General features: G+C 40.1%; 1 protein-coding gene across 3 annotated transcripts in view; it reads right to left on the bottom strand.

Moving 5' to 3' along the window:
• Positions 1-25,130, bottom strand: part of OLFM3 (olfactomedin 3) — a 147,814-nt gene that overhangs the window by 33,487 nt on the left and 89,197 nt on the right. Inside the window, exons 1-2 of one of the 3 annotated variants that reach the window (XM_090048911.1) lie at positions 12,515-12,924; positions 5,356-5,502 (exon numbers count right to left, since the gene is read on the bottom strand). In XM_090048911.1, coding sequence (XP_089905037.1) covers positions 5,356-5,502; positions 12,515-12,643 — 276 coding nt within the window. In that variant the 5' untranslated portion in view covers positions 12,644-12,924. Of the gene's footprint in view, positions 1-5,355; positions 5,503-12,514; positions 12,925-25,130 lie in introns of those variants that run through there. The other 2 variants (XM_090048909.1, XM_090048910.1) reach the window with 2 other exon arrangements.

The following is a 25,130-nucleotide window of genomic DNA, read 5'->3' as shown; positions in this document are numbered from 1 at the left end:
GTGACTGGATTGGATTTTCATGATCTGAGCTGCATAGAATAGAATTACATTCCAATGAGATGCCCAAGAGGTGAAATCAAATCTGGCTCTAAGTGCCTCTACCATTCTACCTGGAAGACAAGCTTTAAAACCATATTGTGTAAGATGGCTCAACAACTAAAACTCTCTTCAGTAAAAAGAGGGGCTGTTGTCATTGTCTCTTTCATAAAGGGATTTTAATTACTGGAGTTATCTTCATTATAGTAGCTGCTATGTCTGTTATCTATCTAGATATGATACCTGGGATAGCTCTTGCCTCAAGTATTTTGAATAGAATTAGTTGAGAGTTGGAGAAGTTTTTTTATTTATTGTAGAGGGCATTATTTTAACAGTGTGTATTTAGAAGGATGCAAAGCAACCCATAACATTTGAGATTTTACTCTAAAATTCAGTTATACACAGAGTGTGTATACCATAGGATGAGGGTATGTTTACGGTTTTATACGTAGATATAAAATAAATAACTTTATTCAAATACAGTACTAGATATAGAAAGAGACATTGACAGAAATGAAGATTCAAGTAATTAATAAAGAATAATTAGGAGAAAAGAACTCTAGATACAACTTGTCCACTTCCCTTTTTAAGGCAAGGATAGCTTGAGTCTTTATAAGCTTTATGAATCTTTTAAGTATGTACTCATACATTTGTCAATGAAAAAATATGCGGGGAAAAAGCAACATCTTTACTAGTTATAAAAATGAAACAGAACAGTAAAATAGGACATTTTGTTGTGATTGTTCTCATGGATTTTGTATATTCAATAAATTAATGGCCAAAGTTTATTTTAACTCATTTGATCAATGCAGAAAAAAAAAAGTATGACTAGAAAACATTAGTGGTTCAGTTCTTGCTCAAGTAGAATTAATTTTGACTATCCATTCTAATGCATGAAGGGCAAGACTGTGTTGACAAGTATATGTAAACTTTGAGCTCTTATCCACAATTTTTAATTAATGTCCCATTATGCTAACAACTGTTCTATAATACTTTATGGTTATTATGCAACCTGAAATAACTTAATGTAATGTCCAGCTGAAAATATTTTTTTAAAGAAGTATAGGTTTGCTATCAATAATCTAGTCATTACCATTTTAGAAGATACTATTAATGGAATAAAGTCATATTTTTTCCTCTTCTAGATTCCTAATTACTGAAATTAAGCAAGTAAACCCCATGAGAGCTGCGAGAAAATTTGGAAGATTTCCTTTTGCCAGAAGCTACATTAATCAGAAATTACTACGAACTACAACATATGGGTACACTAAAGTAGGGATGTGATGATATTTGCCCAAGACATTAGTTAAAAGCAAATACTTTGTGAAGATTGATAATTTAGGTTTTTTTGTGTGTCAGATCAAAGGGTTAGTTGTGAAAGAGGTCATGGTATGGACTTCAAAGAGAGAGAGAAAGGGAGAAAGAGAGAGAGAGATTAAAACCTTTGTCATGAATATTTAAATACCTGGGAAACATGCCACAGTGAAAGCTCTGGAGAATGACATCTCCAAATATTTTATCAGCAACATATGTGCAGTATTGACAGCAACAGACACTCTCTATATTCCTTTATGTCCATATTTTCTATGCATCTTAGAGGAACTCCCTATATGAGTAGCAAGAGCCTTGACCTTTCTACCACTGTAATGCCCTACACCCCTGTCATACTTAGAAATAAAGTGCCATGTGGCTTCTAGGAATGGGGAAAGGGGGCAGCTGTTCAGGATGCTTGCAGTTATATATTGATAGTCTGAACTTTGCTGGAAGATAATTGGACTGATTTTGATCTCTGTTAGTGTTCAAATAGTGCCAGATAGTGACTTTAGTGGTAGGATTATTTGGAATTTAATCTCTTACAAGTGAGATAAAAATCAGGTCTTATCTGTTTTTTGCAAAATTAAGAGTCCTGTTTTAACTTCAATTTAGGGACTTGATATATACATGTACATGCATGTAGAAATTAAGACTTATTTTAAATTCAGTGTTCATTCCCTAAATATTTATTACTTCAGATCCAAATATTTTGTTTCACCTATGTTGCTTCTGTAGTATGAAGTAAGTTGAAAGCTCAGATTTTCCCTAGGTTAAAGGAACACTATTTTGGTACAAACCCATCATAGCTGGCTCTACCACCCACTAAGCCTTGCCTAAAGAGGAAGACCATCTGCTTAGCTGGGGAAAAGGAGGGTGACACAAACACCATTTTTGCTTTCCAGTGATCCTTGGCTAATAAAATTGCTTATTGGCTGCTGTTAGTTATGAGGCTAAAGTGACTCCAAGATTGAAATGGAAAGGTTTCTCTCTAGACTCCTCTGGGTGCATCCAGACAACCACACATGTGCAGGGGCACACATTTCCTGTGGGACAAATAGTGGAGACACATATTTGTGTTGCTGCTTTTTGACTCAGGGCATGCCCCTGCATGTGCACTCTGGCATGTAGCAAATTAACTTAGGTGGGTTAGGGAAGGATAGGGTCAGCACCTGTGCTGGCCCCAGCAATATTACCTGTAGTCCTGAGGGTCTCCTGGGACAGCAGCAGACCCAAGGCAGCTGCTTGGAGCCTGGCCAGCATCTAGATCTTGGCTCTGGTCAGCCAGGCTTCCTTTCTGGTGGGATCTCCAGGTGTCACATTTTGGCACCATGCTGCAAATTAGTGGCAAATGGATGCATGTATGCCGTGTGCAGTTTGCATCACCTCAAAGCTTTAAGGCACTGAAAACCACACATGTACATTCATCTGGATGTGCCCTCTAAGTCCATTCTGAGACAAATCTAAATTCAAAAAGGGGAAGAAGAGGGCAGGGAATTGTGCTAAGACTCTACAAATGTCTACAGTATTTCATGCTGTGGCCTTGAACTCTATGCTTGCAGCTGTAATTGAACTCAGTAATAAGCTTTGCCTGTGCAAGATCTGGTTCCATATTTGTATTTCTGTGATGTTACCATCCATAAAAGGTTTGGAAATAAAGTATTGAAAAGTGTGTTGACAAATATGTTTTTAGTCCTAAATTTTGTGTTATTCTCATCCCTCGTTTAAACATGGTCTCCACCCGTGGTTCTATATAGGGACTCACTTGTGGGCATATTTCACGGACATTTCATAGTGGCCCTGGCCCTCAGTGCTGATTGGCTGAGAGACACCAGGGAAGAGGAGGGATGAGGGGGTAACCAGCTTCTTGATTGCTGGCTGCTCTTGATTTAGCCCCACCCCCAGAACACTGATTGGCAGAGAGGATTCAGGGGAGTAAGGAGGGGCAGGCACTATCTTGTCTGCTGCCCTGTTCATGCTGTACTGCCAGCCAGTACCTTCCCCTCCCAGGCAGGCTGTGAGACTCACTCAGGAAGGGGAGACTTAATAAAAACTTATTTTTGTTAAGTTGTTTTGTTTTGTGGATTTTGCAGGCAACCCTGGATTTCACATTCTTCACAAAATCCACGAAACCACAATTTAGGTAGGTTCCTAGTTATATAAGAAGCCTAAACTTGGCTACTGCTACTGGGGATGCAAAACAATAGTTTGTGTTTTGATAACTACAGGATTTTTTCATAATTTCCTATGCAAGATAAACATAAGGGGTAATTGTGTAGTACTACAATGAATGGGGGCAAACAGGGCAGCAGCCCCAGCCACTGACCCTGGTTGCAAGGGGGGCGGGGCGTGATGTGGGGGAAAGGCACACATAAATAGCAGTAGTTGTTGTGCTGGCCTGGTTGCCACCACTTGCACTACCCTGGGCACTCAAGTGTACAGTAACATCTTTGAATATAATTTCCTTATATGGACTAATGTAGTTGCACCTGTGATGACAGTCTAGGAAATATGTGTAAGACAAGGATTTTTGTGAGTGATGTTATTTATGGCATCACCTGCATGGTGGGGATAGATTTAGACAAGCTTTCAAATGACAACAGGATTAAAGATACAACAGTTTAAAATTATTTTGCCTAATTTTGTGTTTTTGTACATACTATATGGCATAGAAAATTAATACACCTTCCAATAAAATTATATTTGTTTTTGCTTTGATCTTAAACTGAATTAGAGCCCTAGACCTCTAGTATATTTGTAAAGCTACTAGTTTCTTTTTAGCTGGATAAAAATGTGCTGTGTTATATGTGATGATGTAACACATCGTTTGCACCCCCCTTTCAAAATCCTAGATCTGCCCATAAATATAACCCATCTAACCTTTGATTAATTTAACTGTACATGCATTTGTTAATAAACATAGTGGTGACGTCTACACAAGACATTACATTGCCATAGCAATGTAGCAATGAGCTACAGTGATGTAGCATTGGCAGATAGAAACTCTGATGCCACAGCTATGTTGCGATAACAATGCGCTCCCTCCACTGGCAATGCATAGGGGGTGCATGCAGGTGCACATATATCCCCTGTGCGTGGTGGTGCACCCCCTGCAAAAAGGTCCCGTTCACTACCCCTTCCCCCAGCCTCCAACACCACTGGCAGCATCTGCAGGATCTCACTACTTACAACTGCTGCACTCCCGCTGCTGCCACTGCACTCCCACCACCATGCTCCCACAGCCACCATGGGCACGCATCGGTCATGGCTCCCTCACTATAGCGCATTGCTATGGTAATGTAGTGGCTAAAAATAACTGTGCACTGCCAGCACAGCACAGTATGGGCTGTTACTGCACCATCATTTAGTACTTCCAGAATGAAGTACGAAATGGTGGCACTGTAACAATGGCGCCATAGGGGCACATGTAGATGCACCCAGCGTGTAAGACTCTGGTAGTCTGGCAGAAAGATATATTGAACAGGATGCAATAATTTATTGTATTTAAGGAACTAGCATATGAACAAGTGGAAACTGTTTGGAATAATTCATATTTTAAGGAAATTAGTGTGCAGATAATATAATGTTTGTATTGATATGTTACAATCTGTTAATGAGTTTCAAGGGAATAAGCTTCCTATGATTTGGACAGGGGACCTAGTCTGACTCTGTACTTCTAGCAGATTTGGACTGGGATTTGCAACTAATTTTATGAAGAAAAAGTATCTTGATATTGACACATGAGCTTTTGTGAAAGTTAGAATTCAGGGGGTGAAATACAAAAGAGAATATGCAGCATTAAGCTGCCAGATCAATGACACAGTTGAGCAGAGCTATAGTGTAAAGAGAGAGATGAAGTGTGATTAAGGGTGGAAAAATGGGAAGGGATACAGAGAAATAACTTTTGTTAGATTACTAATGAAAAAAGTATCACTTGTTATTTTACAGAGGGAAAGGAAATTATTCCCTTTAGCAGAAAAAAAAGAGGACTACATCTGGAAGACTTACCTTCTCTAGCAGTTGTCTAAGTTGCCTGCTTTTGGCATCTCTGGAACACAGGTTTTGTTCTGGTGCAACAACAGTACAAATACATCGGCCATCAGGATCTTGGGCTGAACTATACACTTGCCACCCTTCCTTAGGGCTAATTTGAGTCTATAACAATATAATATAATAATACAGTTAATGAGCACGGAAAAAGTGATATTCATGAATATGTTTTGGAATTTTATTTTAAATTACTCTAGGAAAATATGCTTGTTCACTTACATGCTCTACATGCTCAAAATCAGGTGTCATTTAGTTATGATTTATTGTTCTCTTAACTGATAATTGGCAATTTTGTACAGTTACAGTTTTCCATCATGTATAATACCTTGTTAACAGTTCTTTGGAAATGCCTGACAAAGCTATATAATTACAAGTGTCATATTCAATCTGGACAAGAACAGTTTTCCACAGCATATGTTCATTGATTGCATTCTTTGGGTATTAATAGAGAACAAATACCATATTTGCTGAAGATACGACAGCCCCCCATTAATTAGATTCTATACATGGGAAATTTATAAATAAGTTATATTTTTCCATGTATAGAATCTAATTATTGGAGGTTTGCCTTTAATTTGTTCCCCTCTGACTGATACAGCAGGAAAAATAAATCTAGGGGATCAGGTAGTCCCCTTGCACTCTGGTCCCCATCCCCAACTTCTGGCCCCTGCAGCCCCTACCCCTCCCTCCTTACTGTCATACCCTACCTCCTTTTGCACATGGAAGTGAGGGGCAAACTTGAAAACACTGGGCGCATCTACATGGGACGTTTACTGAGCAGTAGACTAATTAGTTATGCAGTAAATGTCTTATGTCCACCTGTGTGGCCTATCTGCCTTCAGGAAACTAATAAACTCCACAGCAGGAGTAAATACAAGTATAATCTTGTTGTGGAGTTTTTTACTCTGCAGCATTGCACAGATAAGTTCTGATGTGTACGCACAAGTGTGTTTCAATGCGGGGGCTACCTGCTGGTTAGCCCCACACTGGAGCCCAGCTAGCCCCTCCACAGCACACTGAACTGAGTTGGAGCAACCCTGGCCTGGCAGGCTGACCCCCACCCCAGACCTCCTGTCAGCTGGGGCTGTTCTAACCTGACTCAACATGCTGCAGTCCCAGACACACGTTCAAATGGTGTGCCAAGGAGCAATAAACTCTGTCACAATATGCACCAGAGGTTATTGCTGTATGCTAATAGCACAGGTAGATGCACCCACTAACTCTGGAAAAAACCTCCCTATAGCAATTTGCATATTGCTATAAGTACCCATAGATTTAGTTTACCCAAGATATGGCCAGTTTTAGCACAGGCACTCCATACAATACACTTTTAAGCAGTATTTTAGCATTTACTTATATAAATAATACAAACTATGCATGATATCAGCCCAAAGTCAAAACACTCACGATTTACCACATAGTTCACTGGGCTAGGCCCCAGCAGAAGCCACAGCATGTTGTCACATGGTAACCCCATAGGTCAGCACTTTTCAGTATGTGTGTATACTCCAGATACCCTCCACAAAGAATGTATGTGTTAATTAGACTCCCACTCATAACTGGCACTTGATGTTCTTGTCATGGGTCCTGGGATCCTCCAAAAATCTGTAAGTGTATGAGGCACAGGGCAATCTCGTGGTGGGTGGGGCACACTGATCATCTGCAACAGGCTGAGAGGGGGGTCAATAGAGGGATTCTGGGTGAACTGTTTGGGGCCCCATTTGGTGATGTTTGCCAGACATTTAAGGCTGGTGAAGAAACAGGAACCACTGGAAATGTGAAAGAAAACCACAGCTCAGCTGTGGGAGTGAAGAAGTCAAAATATATGCAATGTAGTGGCTCACTATGACTTTAAAAAGAGTGGGTGCTGAGGGGGACTTAGTGCAATGGGCACTACCCTATATTTTCCACAGGTAGGCTGTGCTGATTTAACTTTGTGGTAAGTTCTTGTCAGTTTGTTTACCTAATATGTGCTGTGTGTTTTATAATCATGCTTTGCATTGGCTGCATTTACTCACTTTCGTAGCTGGCTTCCATTATTGAACAGTTAAACTGCTTTTGGCAGGGGTTTGATGATAGTGCATTTAATGAGGTTTGCATGGAATTATAGGGGGAAAAAAACCTCATTTTGTATTCAAATAAATACAGTATATCCTTTTAGCATGCGTACTTTCTACCTTAGACTAAAAGAAACAAAGACAGGAAGAAAGAAATATACATATAAAGCCCCAAAGAGAGAGTAAAGCATGTATGACTCAGATTGTAAACACAGCCATGTGGAACTAACTTATAGCCAGTGCATCTGAAAACAGGTTAGCAGGGACCCATTTTAGTCTTAAAAGGCACTGCATACAGAAAACAGTCTTCCAGTTGTATAGTTACATGAACCAGAGGAAAAGATATAAATTGCCTGAGGGAAGTAAAATAAAAGGTCCAGTTTAAATAAGAGGAAACAAATTTATTAAGACTGTTAAAGGTACTGGAAATCCTTAGCACATTCTATTTTCAGCAATCATGGAAAAACTCAGAAGTTCTCCTTATCTTATGTTTACTTGCAATAGTGGCCTATATCCAAAAACACTATCTATTTATCCTCCTAGCTATAAGTCAAAAAACAAAAAAGTGAGTCAACTTCCATTTTGAAAGATATTTAAAAATTTATCAAGTCAAGCTGAGAGAGAGAGAGAGAGAGGATGATGGAAGAGTTGTAGGAGATAAAATGAACTCTAATAGGCAATAGAAGTAATTTTATTAAATTCTGGATTTAGAGATGACTAGTCAATATTAGGAATACTATGAATCAATATTAGGAATATTGACTATTTGGAATAGCTGATATTAGGAATTATTCTTTTTACATATAGTACATGCAATGCTGGTGTCTTTACTGCAAGACTCAAATGCTAATTACTGCCATTAATTAGTTTAATTTTGTTTTTCAGCACAGTGTATCTTAGTGCACAGTTTGTCAACACAGGATGGATACAGTAATTGTCTACACTGAGACTAGAAGAAAAGCAGATGATCCTTCCTAGCATGTCAGCTTAATACAAGGAAAGAGCAGGGGCTTTATTTCTTACAAAGAATTTCCTGCAGGAGTCACTGAAGATAAAAGGGACCTTTTTATTGTAGAGTTAATTGAAAGATCAAAACTGGAATATTCCTGTTTTGCAAAGAAAATAAAAGCCCATAATGTAGATGACTGTAAATGGAGGACAGCTGAACTTGCCTTAGGGTTTGTGAGAGGCATATTTCAGGTTCAGTGCTAAATTATGCCGAGTTTATGATGTTCTTCTAGCCTTTATTTTTTTAGGGTACAGGAAGTCTAGTTTAAATGCAAGGGAGAAGAATAAAACCTAAACAAAATTACAGCTGCAGGAAAAGTTTAAATTGGTTTTGAATAGCTAGTAAAGTTGTAAGATCGAACAATTCAAGCTTGTTGAAGCAGCCAACCCTTACACTGTAAACTATATTCAGGCGGGTAATTTCTATGATTTTATCGAAGTTGTGTAGTTCTTGTACCCAAGGAGCAATGCCAGGTAGCAGAACTGAGACTGATTTTAAGTCCAAGTCTAAGGAAGATCTGCAAAACCCAGGAATGGCTTGGACAAGGTTGGCAACACGAGTACGCATGGATGGCTATTCTTAATTTTTAGATGCACTGCAAACTTTGGGCCTTAGCATCATTTGTCATTGGCATAAATGTGGAAAGGTTCCAGCATATCAGTAGGGTAGCATCAATATAAAATAACTAAAAACTAGACTCAGGCCCAATCTATTATCAGAACTATATTGTTTAGAGCAGGGCTGTCCAACTAGTGGCCTGTGGGCTCCATGTGGCCTATGAGGAGTTGAGTTGTGGCCCCTTGAGTATTCCCCAGCTGCTGCTGCTCCTGCTCCCCCATCACTCCAGTTACAACAGCAGTCAGAGTCTCTGGGCTTCCCCGTTGCCTGTTGGGACAGAGGGTGAGGCTGAGACTGTACGAGTAAGAGGTGCACAACTCGGTTGGAGGCGGGGGGCGGGGAGCTTCCATGGGGACATGCAGTGCAGTGGTTGGGAGGGTGAAGGTGGAATATCTCTGCAATGCAGCAGGGGATTATTCATACAGTATGTGGCCTAGATACCCAGGGCCCACCCTGGTGTGCCTCTGCTGGTGTGGCCCACTGGGCTTACAGCCCATGGTTACTTAGAAGTTGGACAGCTGTGGTATAGACTGCATTATCCAAATTATATTTATATGTTCTGATCATATTAAATATTTCACACACATTTTCTGATAAGAAGCATATTTATTGAGTGCCCACACTGAATTTTCTTATAATATGTTGTTAGATGTAGGGAAACTTGATCAGTCATAGAAGAAATGGGCACTACATTTTTTAAATAGCTATTCTAACTGTTATGTGTATACTCATTCAATAAGAAACCCACAGACACAGGAAAACTAGATTGTCATTGACTGCCCATTTAAATGAGTGATAAAGTATTACCCAGTTTAATTTAGGCTTTAATGTAATTGGGTTAATTTAGTCTTTTGTTGTATTCTACCTTTCTGTATTTTCATACCATGAGGTTTCCTTTACTTCTTAGGATGGATTGAGCAGTCATGAGAGTTGGCATAGAAGGAAATATGCAAATGTGTGCATGTATAAAACACATCTTCATGTCACTTAAATTTTTCTGTCATATTTTCTACTTTGACATTTAATCCCAACCTCAAGAAGAAGCTGCTCAGCCTCCCAGGGAAGGCGCTAGAAGGCATCAAACCATATGAAAGCTGCTGACTTCATCCTCCAAACACAGGCTTGCTGCTGACAGGCCTTAGTAAGCAGACAAGAAAAGAAATAACTAAGCGTAGGAGGGAAGGAACAATAGTACATTGTCCTAATTCTTAAAAATTTTAGGGAAACAGATGAAACCCCGTGAAAAGACAAATACTTAACATACACTTGGAAGACAGCCTGCTACAGAATTTCTGTACTCCATGCCAAGAAGTTTTTTTTCCCTCTGCACATTCAGATACTTAATAAAAACATTATAGTTGGCTATACTGTCACCACTGACAGGACAGTTACATGCTTTTAACTGAAAAACAGAGTTCATATGACTAGGTAAGTACAGTCAAATTCTCTTCTGGGGCAACTATGCTGACTTCAACAGCGTTATGACAAAAGAGAAGGTGTTTCTATTCCCTCTCCCCACTCTTTTAACTGTTTCTTCCAGTTCAGGTCAAAAGTAGCAGTTGAATAAAGGATATTATTGCTCAATTCCTTCATGTACAATAGGTGTACTTTTCAATGAATGTGTACTGAAAAAGGACAATTAGAGATTTTTATACAAGAAAGTTTAAATTTTCTTATGAATGCACTTTGGCATGTCTTGGAAGATATGTTGGTGAAATATCAAAGATTAGCCCTGAAATTACACACCATAGAAATAAGCAACCTTCACTGAAAGGAGTTTGAAACAGGGGAAACTGTCTTTATTTCAAGAAATAATGATGTATTGAATATGGTATGATTTTTCACGATCCAAATTTTACAAGTCTGCTCAACTTCAGATAAAAGGCTTATGTCCTATATCCCGACTTCACTGATGCTCCAGTTACTCCATGCCTCACTAAAATGTAAAATATCCATGTTCATGCAGATTAAAGATGTTGTTTTCTCCATTTTGAAGTTATACACACTATAAGCCAGGTTCTCAGTGGGTATAAATCAGTAGACTCCTTTCAGGCAAAGGGAGACACCCCATTGAAACTATTCAGTCTGACCTTATAGAAATAGTGTGTGTGTGTGTGTGTGTACGTATGTGTGTATATATATGTATATATATGTGTGTGTGTGTGTATTTTGTATTTTTATATATATATACATATACACCCCCCCCATATCATGTATGTCCATGTCCCTTTGCTACTTGTGAGTTTATACTTGATGTTAAATTAACAAGAACCCCACATCACTGTGAATCGCAGTAGGAACTAGAGATCCATTCAATAGCCAGTGTGATGATTAATATTACTGTTAGAACAAATAATGATTCCACCTTTCTCCACTCTGTTACTAAATCAAACCAGCAATTCAGTATTCTAGCATAACAAAACAATAACGTCATAAGTAACGATTTTAAAAGCTTTTTGTGTGATAATTTTTCCCATCCATATGCAGTAAACTAAATATTTATTGATTAGTGAATTAATATTTAGAATTGAGATGTTCAGCCTTCAGAATAGCAAGCTATTCTACTCATACATCAGATTTCAATTGCACAGTGAGATTGTTTATTTCCTAAGTATTTAGTATAGCACATTCTATTTCAACTTCATTTGGTCTTTTACAAATACCATTCTAAAGTCCCGGAGTTCAACTATCCGATTGAATTATTCATTTAATTTTTAGGCTGCCCATCAAAGTATCCAGGAACAGTTAATAGCACTTTTTTTTTTTCAGTTTGACATTAGCAGAGTTGCTTTACAATTCCGTTATATCTGAACATCAAACATAAGTAATGAAATAATGCAACTAATTACCTGGTGTTTATTATCTACATTATTTCCCAGTGTGGCTGAATAAAGTCTCATTGCCAAGCTAAAAAGTACCTATGTCATTTTATGTTTAAAACATATTCACTTACATGACAGCATTGCAAGTTAAGAAAAATGAGAAGAATGTCTATTGCATATTACGGTGATAAATTGATACAGATAATAATGCTACATTAGAAAGAAAAGTGAAAGGAATCCTGACGTTTAATTTCTTACTCTTTATGACAACTCTACATATTTTCTGAAGCAATGAATCTATGAAAAGACTCTAGGCAAAAGAAGCAAGCATTTCTTTAAAATGTTTTAACAATTCCCCCCCACAAAACAGAGTCCTTTGTTCTTAAATACTTAATCATCCTATTTTAATATCTTCCTTTTTCATAGTAAGTCCACAGCATTCTCACAAATATTTAGTTTTATGTCTGGAGAACAGCATGCATTAAATGACAATATGAAGATTAGTAGCTTAGAAATAAATTTACAAAGAAGCAACTTAAACCACAGGCTTTGTAGCAGCATAAATATCAGTTCATAATTAAGATTGCTTGCAACACATCAGAGCTACTTACTAGAGTATCTGAAGTAGTTAGTTTGGTGGTATTTAGTCCTACCAGAGATGGGAGAGTTTGGGACATCCAGTTAGAGATCATTGCCATGGTACTAAGCACAGCACCAAGCTTGAGTAGTGGAGGACTCATTGCTGTGGAGCTAATGAGTTTTCATAGTGACTGATTATCATCCTAGTGCGGGCTGGCAGTGAGAGGCGTGACTGCAGCACACAACATCCTCAGCATGAAAGGAGATCAACCTTCCCAGATTTAATCATCCATTTAAAAGCACATGTAGCCTCTTCAGCTTCTGTTCTTCTGCCTTTGCCAGCAAATACTTTTATACAGATGACCTTATACTAACCACTAAACAAGCAATCCTTTATATGCCAATACTCATTACGGTTTTCCTGATGGGTGGGGGAACAAACAAGATTTTAAGATGCCCCAGAATCAGTTAACGTTTTGTTAACTCAGCCCCCTCCCAGTATAGTGGTATAGTTATAGTCCAAAATATAAAACCTGACATCATCACAAAACAACCCCTTCAAGTCTGTTCACCATTAGAAATATACTGGTATATAGGAACATATTTACCATAATACTCTGTATCAGTATTCATCTGAGGTAATGGGGAGTGGGAAAGATTATTACAGGCCCCCCAAGACATTGTTACCAATCATTAATAATCAGTTATTTGGTATAGCCACTTAAATTACTAATATAAATATTTCCCTAGTTTACAAGGTATGTTGTTATACATCTGCAATTCTTTAGACCAGCACTAACAAAAATACTTCCATATCGGATTTTTCTTGTTAGATAAATTACATATTTTCACACTGAGATTTATTTCATCACAAGTAGTATAGGCATAGACTAAGAGAAGAGGAGGCATCACTGCTGCTTTGGAGGAGACAAAAAATAAATTATGCGCAGTTCAAGGAGGGTTAAGGGATTTATTACTCCTTAAATCTGCTTCTAAAACATCTGCTTTCTAACGTAACAGGATGATTTCCAAGTTCAGTGGCAAATTATGATAATTTGTAAGGAAGTCATATATTTATAAACTAACAACAGAAAAAACCACGTACAACTAATTATGTGAGATGGATGATTTTTATGTATAGGACATATATTGTGATACACTTCTAAAGAGGGTAGGCAGAGCAAGGGTTTGTTCAGAGTATTTATTTGAAAGAGAATTTAGTTCAAAGTTTGTAAGGAGACAGAATATTATATCAGTTCCAAAAGGGAATTCTGGAATTTGTTTCAGAATTTGCTTCCAAAGAAATATATTTTTCTTAAACAATTTTGGCAGTTGATATGAAAAAAAAATCTTTAATGAAATTGAAACAGATAAATATTTATAGAAGGATGTAAGCTCATGAATGCATTCACTAGAATTAAGCATACTACCTACCATAAAACCTGTTTCAGATTCTCAGAGCTTGTGTGCAAATTCTCTCAAAATGCATTTAAAATCATTTCAATCAATCCCTGTTATTTAACCCAGGTAGGTAGAAAATCAATCATTGTCTTTTTTTAAATCAAGAAATAATGGAAAAACACATTGCGAGTCACCACATAATTTTATGAGGGCCCTTTCAGCACAAAGATTTAGCAGCAAATACATAAATCTAAATATTAAATATTTTCCTATAATTACATATTGAGCTAAAATTGTAAACGTTTCAGGATAATGAAAAAAGTGTAACCCAGTGAAGGGTGCACTTGAAAATCCACTAGATTTTAATAAAGCAGTAATAATAAAACCTGAAGCTAAATATTTTTTTAATTGTATTTCTAACAAATCAACCACAATTAACAGAGTTTGAGCTGTGTGGCAAACTGGTGGCTTACATAGTAATCAATTTTGCTCAATGAAATAAAATATTGAATCTTGGCAATTTCCCCCTCTCTCATACATAGGTCTTTGGTGTGAAAGTTTTTTGAAGCCCCTTTTCAAATATTAGAATGACAACCAACTTTAAACTGCCCATGGGTTTTTATATATACCTTAGTTGGAAAGTCATACTCTTCAAGATCCTTTGCAGGGGATATTAAAATGAATGCTAATAGTTCAGATACTGAGATGGGCCAAGAAAGTTTGGGGGAGACTGTTGGCTCTAAGCTCCTTTTACTCCTCCCCTGGTCATGGGGGCAGCTGGGAAATAAAAAGATCCTGTTGAAGGAACCACAAAACTATTCTAAGTTTGGTTAGAGATCTTTTTCTAGGCCTCAGGATTCCCTTCTTTCATATCTCTAAAGAAATCTTTCCACCAGGGGCATCTGATCTACTGTCTCTATACCAGCAAACATTTCCTGCACAGGATGTTGGGGTTGGAGGGTCATTAGATACCCAATTAAGCGAGCCTTAAATCCCATTGGTATCTAAAAATTGGTAAAAAGGAAACATGGGCAAGGCCAAAGAGCTAGGCTTTTTCTCTTTAGTACATAAAATATTAATGTATGAAGGAATGGAAATCTCAAGTGCCAGAGTGGTCCCTTTTATATTATTATTGTTTATAAAGGCTGGTTTGCAAAGCCCTTCTCAAGGCTTAATGCATTTGGCTAAAAGGAAGCTGAACAAATGCAAGCATTGATTGGTTTTGCAGAAACTGGCCAATTGTACTGACTTCACATATAATTCCTGCTGATACTCTAAATAATGCACTTCTGGGCTACATCCACATGAGCACAGATGGGTTTTTTTCCCTATGGAAAAGTAGCAGCAGCACACCTTGTGTCGCTGCTACCTGTCCCCGGGTAAGGCCTGTGCCATGTGCGCTCTGGTGTGTAGCAGGTAACCCAGCTACACATCAGAAGACTAGAGCAGCCAACCCAAATTTCCCATCCATAATTGAAAAAAATATAATCATTTGCTGCAACCAACCAGTTTCTTTACAGGAACTTTTCTTCTGCCTTCATCTTTTCTCAAACACAGAAATGAGGTAAAACTAATTCCTCTATTGCTATATTTCCTGAAGACACAAAAATGTGAGCTCATGGGATATTTAGGACTGCTTGTACTTGACTTCGTTTGTATTCCTGTGTTGCAGGAGTGAGGCTGGGTGTCTCTCTCCCCTCTTCCAAAACATTCATTCCATGCACTGTGGCTAAGTACAGACAGTCAGAAAGCCCAGGCAACGCAGATTGGATCATTAATGAGCAGAATACTTGTCCACTCATCAGTTGGCCAAGGCAGGCAGATGACTTTCCTCCCTTCCCCTGCTCCTGTGCCACTGCCTGTGGGGCTGGGGAGGCTGCCTCCACTCTGTGACAGCTGGGGGTAGGCCCACCTGACTCAGCTAGAGCATACAAGCTGAAGCAAAGGCTAACCCACCTGACTTGAGAGAGGGGAGTTAATGGGGGAAGAATGCAGTACATCCTGGGATGTTGGGGGATTGAGACCTACCTTGTGTTCGGACTGGATCTCGGACAGAGGTATGAAAGATTGGTTTAACCTAATTCAGTTAAGTCTGATATTATAGCCATCCAGGTCTATTACCTTAAACCCTTTTTGGACATTTTGAACCTAGTCTGTAATCACTGAACTTCTGTTCTGTTACAGGTTTAAACCGGTTTCTGATCACTTACACTGGTTTGTGTGTAATATCTGTCCCTAGCTCATATGAGTTCCCTCAAAATAGATCTAAAGCATGCTTCTCTTCAGATACTAATTGTGCTACCTCCAGTATTTCCATCCCCAGTCACTCTGAGAAGAATAATCCTGAATACAGAATCTAGATCTATGTCTATGCTTTGCAGTGCTGAGGATGAACTAGTTTGACATGATTGGAATGTAGAAAGCTCTTAATCCAGCACTGCCTCTGACTTTCTCTCTCTCCCCTTAGATGGGTCATTTATCCTCTCTATTCCCCCATCTGTAGAAACAGTAGCACAAGTAAGGTGGGGTGAGGGAGGCACCCACTCTGGGTGCCAACTATGAGAGGGTGCTGGGTTTCCTCACTGCCATAGGAGCTGGTCTGGGCAGTGCCACAGCAATCAATGTACCTGGGGGCTGGTTCGGGGAGGGAGAGTGAGTAAGTGGAGTGAGCAGAATAGTGGAATAGTGTTCCCCTCTTCTTTCTGCCCCCAGGAGCCTTTGTAGAAGCAGGGGAAACCCAGTTTTTTGCAGAGGAGCTGGTCAGTGCAGCATTGCATTCAATAGTCTATTTGGGGGTGGAAGGTGAGTGGAGTAAGTAGAATGGTGCTTCCTTATGCCCACACCAGGTACCCAATGAGAAGTTTACGCCACTGTGTAAAAAGGAGTGTCCTGCCAGACATGGAGGGCAAATAGCTAATGTATGAGAATTGTGTTGAATGAAAAAATTCATTTATTAGTGCTTCTTATTAACTTCTCTGTAGATGTTTCTTTTTCCTTCCAAGTTTTAAGGTTCCTCTTTGAAAATGCATAACTTTTTGGCATATTTCTGAAGATTAAGACATTGTAGATGTGAAATTATAATAGGTGGATTAACCCAGTGTTTTAAGAGAACCTTCTAGCATTACAGGAATGGCACAAAGCCAATTTAGGAAATTGTACCACAGTTGTGAAAATTTGCTTGATTTGAACTGTTCTATAAAAGTTGTAATAAATTATTTGGAAAAGATCAACTCAATCCACACTCATTCAACTTAGAATGGGGCTTCTCGTATGCATAAATCCTCACAGACTTCTGGATACTGTCAGGGAAAAAATTAAGTATAAAATAGATATAATTTCTTTCCTTCTCTCCTCCTCTTATGCATACTTTGCTTGTGACTGATTGAAAATAAACAACTGAAAGCTATTGCTGCAGTATAAAAAATGAGTTTTAATAACTGGGAAGAGCACCACCTTCTTCACCTGTCATTGCATCTGCTCAGTTGCATAAAAAAATATTTTCGTCACACATAGAACTTAATACAAAAGGCCTAGTTCTGACTGTGCAGGTATGAAGACTTCAAAGAAGAGAACCATTCTCTTGTTTGTTGGATAAAACAACAAAATACCCAAAGCACTGAGACATCATCTCAAGGACATCTCATGGAGTCTTACAATAGCAAGAACACCACTGAAGAAAACTGGCAAGACCTGACTTGGTCCTTTACTAAGTTGAGAATAAAATTTTCAACTTTGGACCTGAGTAAAGACTCTTAATACCTTAAAACTTTTCCAGCAGCTCTTACAACTGTAGAGTTTATTCAATCCAAAATTTCACAAAAAACCCTTGCCTCCATCACAGCTACAACAACACTCCATACCGTTCAGTATAATGCTATTTGCTATATTGAGGCTCATGTGTAAGGACTCATTATTGGCCTCTATTTTGTATATATTCACCATTATATGAAGATTGGAACTGTAGATTGTTGCTGTAAATGTATAACTTAGAATAACAGAAATTCTGGGTAACCTCATTTAAAGATAGGCTTGCAAGCCCAGTTTACATGGTGATGTAAACAGGAAAACACTGACTGTTTTCCACAGAAAGACAAATGAAGTAATTGAAACCCATTGCCATAAGACTGAGACTCATTGGGTATTTATAAACATGCTCTGGGAGGTGGAAGGGGTACCTTAATTAGCGAGCCATGCTAATTAACTGTGCCTGAGTGTCATGTGTATCAGCATTCCTGCACTGAAAAAATGGTGGTGGGACGCTTTGAACTAAAGCTCATTTGATGAGCTTTAGTTCAAAGTGCCCCACAGCCATTTTTCAGCGCAGGGACACTGATACACATGATGCTGGAGGCTGCTGGAGTATGTTAATTTCTGTGCTTCAGCACACTTGATTAATTGATTAATTAAGTCTGCTCTGATGGGCTGGATTTACAGCACATCGGAGCAGCCTCCCTGCATGTGTGTAAGTGCCCATTGTTCAGAGTCAAAACCTAACTGAAAAACTCCAAAGACTTAGTCAAACAGTTGTTAAACAGTGAATGTGGAACCTTATCATAAATTCTTATCATAAAACTTATCTTACTTATCCTCTGGGAAGGAGGATCTTCTCAGCCAGACTGGCTGACCTGCTTGACCGGGCTTTAAATAAAGCCCACTGGGGGATGGGTGGATACCCACCAATGCAAACCCACTAGGCAGCTACTGCATAACCTAGGGCACTCAAGGGAAACCAGACCTACCCCAGACCTGGAATGATGTCTGCCTGGGAGTGCAAGGAAGCCTAGGGTGACATGTCTGTACACCAATGTCAGGAGTTTGGGGAACAAACAGGAGGAACTAGTCCCCCTGCTAAGCAAGAAAGACTGCAGTCTCATAGGGATAATGGAGACCTAGTGGGACTCCACCTATGACTGGGCCACAGGTATAGAAGTCTATACCCTGTACAGGAGAGATCGTGCAGATAAAAGGGGTGGAGGGCGTAGTGTTCTATGTCAAGGGAAGCTACATGTCCCTGCAAATTGATATTGGAACCCAGGGAGGATGACTGGAGTCCCTCTGGGTTACAATATGTGGGGAATGTGGCACTGGGGATATCACGGTAGGAATCTACTATAGACCTCCTAACCAGAAACAAGAGCTAGACAAGGAACCCACTGGGGAACTGGCTGCTGCTGCATGCTCTCAGTGCACAGTTGTTATGGGAGACTTTAACTAGCTGGACATCTCACAGAAAGAGCACTCGTCCAAATCCTATTGGTCATAAAGCTTCCTCATGTGCGTGGACGAGCTCTACCTGACTCAAGAAGTCAATGGGCTGACAAGGGGTAAAGTGTTGCTGGACCTGGTACTGGCCAAAGGGGATGATCTAGTTAGTGACCTAAGAATCGTTGGAAACCTGGGTGATAGTGGCCATGAGCTGATCATCTATACTATTCATTGCAAAGCTAGCAAGTCAGTCAGCAATGCAGAAGTCCTTGACTTTAGGAAAGCTGACTTTGACAAGCTCAGGAGGCTCATTGTCAAGGCCCTAAGGGACCATGATTCAACAGGAAGAGGAGTTCAAGAGAAGTGGTTGCTTCTCAAGGGAGCGATTCTGACAGCACAAGGGTTGTCCATCCCATCTTGGAGGAAGAGTGGCAAAAGGGCACAGCAACCCCCTTGGCTCAGCAGGGAACAGGCATTTTCCCTATGCCTAAAAAGAGAGACTTATAAAGGATGGAAGGCTGGAATAACTACTAAGGAGGAGTACTCAGCACTGGTCCATGCCTGCAAGGAGTTGACCAGGAAAGCCAAGGTTGCAACCAAGCTCCATCATGTTTTACATATCAAGGATAAGAAAAAATCCTTTTTCAGATATGTAGGGAGTCAAAAAAAAAAAAAGCAAGGGTAACATTGGACCCCTGCTGAACCAAATGGGACAACTGATAACTGACACCCAGGAAAAAGCCAACCTGCTTAGCATGATGCAGGGTGGTCAGGGTGAGTGTGTATTTATACCTAACATCAGTGTATACCTTGTAAGGGAACACCTTGAGAGGCTGAACATCTTCAAGTCATCTGGCCCCGATAGATTGCACCCTAGAGTACTCAAGGAGCTGGCAGGTGTCATAGCCCAACCATTGGCAAAAATATTCAAAAACTCATGGTGCTCAGGTGAAGTACCTGAAGACTGGAAGAAGGCCAACGTGGTACCCGTCTTCAAGCCTTTTATCTGGTGTCCCGTGATCTCCTCATGGAAAAAACAGCCAACTGTGTCCTTGGTTACACCACAGTCTGATGGCTGGGCAACTGGCTGTGAGGTCAGACCCAGAAAATAGTAATTGATGGAAGCAAATCATTATGGTGCTCTGTGACCCATGATGTTCCCCAATGCTCTGTCCTTGGATCGGTTATCTTTAACATCTTTATCAACAATGTGAACACTGGTGTCAGAAGCGCACTGGCCAAGTTCGCTGATGACACTAAACTTTGGGGCATAGCATCCACACCTGAGTATAGGTTAATGATTCAGGCCAACTTGGATAAGATTAGTAAGTTGACAGATATAAACCGGAAGACGTTCAATACTAAAAAATGCAAGGTACTTCACCTAGGGAAACCCCTCTCTCAGCACGCTTATAGGCTTGGCAATGCTATGCTGTCTAGCATCATGGCCAAAAGGGACTTGGGGTTCATGACTGACCACAAGATGAACATGAGCCACCAATGCGATGTTGCTTCTGGTAAAGCAAACAAACCCCTGGCTTGCATCTACAGATGCTTCTCAGGTAAATCTCAGAATGTCATTCTCCCACTGTACCTGGCCTTGGTGAGGTCACAGCTGGAGTACTGCATCCAATTCTGGGCTCCATAAGTCAGGAAGGATGTTAAGAAGCTTGAGAGAGTCCAGAGGAGAGCCATGGACATGATCAGAGGGCAAGAGAATAGGCCTTATGATGAGAGGCTGAGAGCCATGGGAGTCTTCAACTTAGAAAAGCACAGGCTCAGGGGTGACCTGGTGGCTGCCTATAAGTATGTAAGGGGTCTGGATCCAGATCTGGGGGGGGGACATCTGTTCACCAGAGCGTCCCAAGGGATAACACGGATCAATGGTCATAAACTCCTCCATGACCATTTTAGGCTGGACATAAGGAAAATCTTCTTTACTGTCCAAGCCCCCAAGGCCTGGAAAAGACTCCCTCCAGAAGTGGTGCAGTCACCTACTCTGGACTCACTCAAGAAATGTTCAGATGCTTATCTTGCTGGGATCCTTTGACCCTAGCTGACTTCCTGCCCCTGGGGCAGGGGGCTGGACTTGATCTTCAAGGTTCCTTCCAGACCTAATGTCTATGAAATCTATGAAAACCTATTCCTGTGGGTAGTACTTAGCTTAATTATCTGGGATGTATTCTGGCTAGACAAAATGGTGGGGAGCACCTTATCGTAAATTCTTCACTTAACTGAGGGGGAGGTCTTCATGACCAGCTGCTTTCATTAACATACACCCAATCATGTGTAGGTAGTTGCATGTCATTAATGACTGTACATTTGTGATTGTGAACCTAGGGAGGACTGGGGAATGAAAAACATGAGTTGGAAGGAAGTGAAGGACATGAAGAATTGAAAAACCAGTAAGGACTCAGAGATCTGTCCTCCTAGGCATGAGTATTGTTTCTGAATTCACATTATCTGATCTGAATGCTAGTTAAACTTATATTAACTTTCACATGGAAGAATTCTCTCTAGAAGAGACAGGTGTGTTCTCCACCCAACAAAAGAATCCCTGTTATCCTAATTTGGGGATACAGGTCTTACCTTCATCATGGATAAGTTACATTATTATGTGTGTCAGAGAGGGAAACCAAACAGGAGACATTTTAAAAGCATTTGAGTGGAAGTTCCAAATTCTAAGAATATAATGTGAAAAGGTCTTATCACCTGTATGCTAGAAACTAGAGTAAGCAACTAAAAGTTATATGCTCAATGATCTTTAAAGTTTCATATGGTAATAGAAGGGTATGCAATTCAGCTAAATTAAATGTACATGTAAGTTACATGCGAGCTTTGTTAGACGTCCTGTCATGTGCCTTATTCAGAGAGGATGTTAGTCTCTTGTAATCTTGACACCTCTATAGATAAAATTGGAGGTGACCAAACTTTTGGGTGTGGAGATTCCTAGATAACTTAAATGCCTGGAATGTTTAACATTCAAAAGTGTCAGTCACCTAATCATATACTCAGTTTATATTGCAAAACTCAAGTTTCCTATAGGGCAGGTGGGAGGGGGTATACCATGAATGCCACGCACCCAGAGGCTGGGGGGCATGGTGAACTCCTGCAGGTGGTGGCAGTACTGTTGGTGGCAGGAAGCGAGGAGCTTCCACAGATGGCCATGGCACTGTTGGTGGCGGGGGAAAGGGGGTGTAGCAAGCACCGACTGGCAGTTGGTGACCACTTGGTGGCGCCTTTTTGCAAGGGGTGCAATGATTCTAGACTGAACCAGAAACAAAACAAGAACAGATTCTATGTATTCCCCCGCCCTAGAATTAATTTAGTTGTTCTTTTATGAAATATTCAAATCCCTTCTGATTCCCAAGAGATGAACATTTTTTAAACAGTATCTGAACTTCACTGAGATCTTTGATCGAGTCATGCAATTATATTAGTAAGTTTCATAGTTCAGTTAGGAGTGGTGTAAAAATATTTAAAGTGTTTAAATCTACAGACTTCTTATTTTATTCACAGTCTTTATGTACGTTATAAGAAGGAATGGAGAAGGAATACCTGATTTACAATCTCTAATCTTTTGCATACCGTCCACATTTTATCTTTCAGTTTGTTTTTAAAATGTCTTACTATTTCTACATCTTTCCTATGTCCAAATCTTTCAAAAGTTTGTTGACATTCTCATGAACACTTCTCTTTCTGAATGCTTTAAGGAGAGGCAGTGTTTAAGTTCCACATGGTATTCAAGGTGAGTGAGTTGTTGAATTATATTGTTCGGTAGAATTAGGACCTTGTTACACCTTACACTGTGAGCTGCACAAATGTTGATTATCGTTAGTCCTAGCTCAAGTTTGGAGCAGTTACACCTCAGGTCAGCAGGGGCCTGGATGACTGAATGATAAGAATCAGCCCCTTCCCCCACCTCCATTCTGGGCATTTCCCCTGCTCCCCCGGGCTCCCCTGCTTCCCCCCAACCCCTTCCCCCAGTTTATGGGGATCTGTGATGCTAGGGAGGGTGGGATGTTTACACTAAGGCATAGCTTACAGCAAATATTCCTTTGTGAAACATGAGCTGGATAGTACAGATCAGTGGTAATCCTACCCTTAAACCCCATAAGGAGTGCTTAAAACCAGTTTCAGGTGTTAATGTGTGGACAATCCAAATGCTAACAGATCCAGGAGCCACCCAAATTGCTGTGTAACAAATTAATTTTAGGTGGCTCCTGAAGCTCTTAACCCCAGTTCCCACTCATTTAAGCCTACCCTCTTCACTCCCTCATTGGCTTGGATCAGGCCCACTGTCCCATCCTGCCCACCCAGCACCCCAAAACCTCACTCATTGCCTGTCTTGCTGACTTGTGTCTGCCCTGTGCTGTCTTTCCCTGGAGAACAGACAAAGAAGGGTTAACATGCCTGCCTGGCTGCCCCAGCTGTTGATGTACTCTGGATGGGGCTCAGCCTGGAGAAGAGCAGCAGCCTGACAGCAGTGGCAGTGAGGGCTGGGTAGGCAGGTTAACCTTTCCCTGCCTATACCCCCAGGACAGACAGTGCAGGCAGCCACAAGTAAGCAGGAAGAGGGGTGCAGTGGGGGGAGCTCTGAGGGTGGGAGTGGGCAGGGGGGATCTGAGGGAGTCCTGGGGGGTAGGGGGCAGAAGAGAAGCCTGGAATGGGAGGGGAGGGGGGAATTTAACCTTTCAGTCCTCCAGATCCCTGCTGGCTTGAACGTGTGACTGCTCCAAACTGAAGCTAACGCTAATACTGACCAACATTTCAGAAGCTCATGATTTAATATGTAACAAGGCCCTCATATTTCCTTATTTTCTTTCTCGCATTTTTTTACTACCACTGGGCATTAAACGGATGTTTTCACTGAACTGCCTGGAAAGACACCAGCAATAGGTCTTATCAATACATTTCATTTACAGTCTTTCAGCATCATGAATGATTTTGTCTGTTGTTTCCAATATCTCAATTATTAATATGACTGTCCTTTTCAAGAACTTGTCCCAGGCTTTTGCCACTGGCCAACGCTTTGAGGAAAAAGGAGTACAATGTAACAGTGCAGATGCTAACTGTAAGGTTGCTTAGAGCATGGGACCTGAGCAATGAAAGTATCTTGGGAGTCTGAAACGTACCCTTGTTCTTCTCCAAGGTGCCTTACTATCATATAGTCACAGAATATTTACGTCAAGCATATCCTGGCCATTGACAATATGAAGAGAGTCCACTGAAACCATCTACTGGAAGCAAAAGTTGGGAATAGGGAAAGGAGGGAAGAAGACTTTCCCCCTTCCCATAATACTATAGACTCTTGTTAAGACTGATAATGCTATTGACATTTTCCCACCCCCGCAAATGTACACAGCATGCAGAAGTCATTGTCTAAGGATGCTTTACAATCTTATAACTCTGTACTAATGTGGCTACTATGCAAGAGGTCGTACCTCACTTTTTACCAAGCATCAAGTGCAAATTTCCCAATTAATTTACCCAAGCAATTGCATGGTGAACTATATGATTTATATTGCTTTAACATTATATGGCTCTGTACTTATGTAGCTACCATGAGTAGGATCCCATATTGTTTCCTAACTTTATGGAACCATGTAAAGATTTTAATTTTAACATTTTTTCAATAAAGCGTTTACATCAGTCTATTAGCTGAGGTTTCTCAATTAGTGTGTTATTCTGAAGCTCTTCAGCAACCTTTTTTGACATAACATGCACAACTTTCTGCCCTCCACCAGTTTTACCATCATTCTGGTCAGCAATTTTGAGAGTTTAATAAGGACATTGAATAATACTAGTCTTACTATATTTCCTTGGAGGACCCGCAAATGCTTTTCTACACTGAAAATCAGGTAATATTCCTTCTTTGTTTTCCCTCCCATAATCAGGTGGTCATTTATGACAGAACATTGCCTGTCTCCTGATTGCTGAGTTCCTTAATTATTTTTGGAATGGATTTAATCAAGGATTTTTCAAAAGTCCAAATTTATTACAACTTCAGATTTTCCTTTATCCACTGTATGGCCAGTTCCC

Source organism: Crocodylus siamensis, chromosome 5 (genome assembly GCF_052110815.1).
Source record: "Crocodylus siamensis isolate JL-2025a chromosome 5, ASM5211081v1, whole genome shotgun sequence".
Lineage (NCBI taxonomy): Eukaryota > Metazoa > Chordata > Crocodylia > Crocodylidae > Crocodylus > Crocodylus siamensis.
The sequence above is the reverse complement of the archived record's forward strand: the minus strand, read 5'-3'. Positions and strand labels throughout refer to the sequence as shown.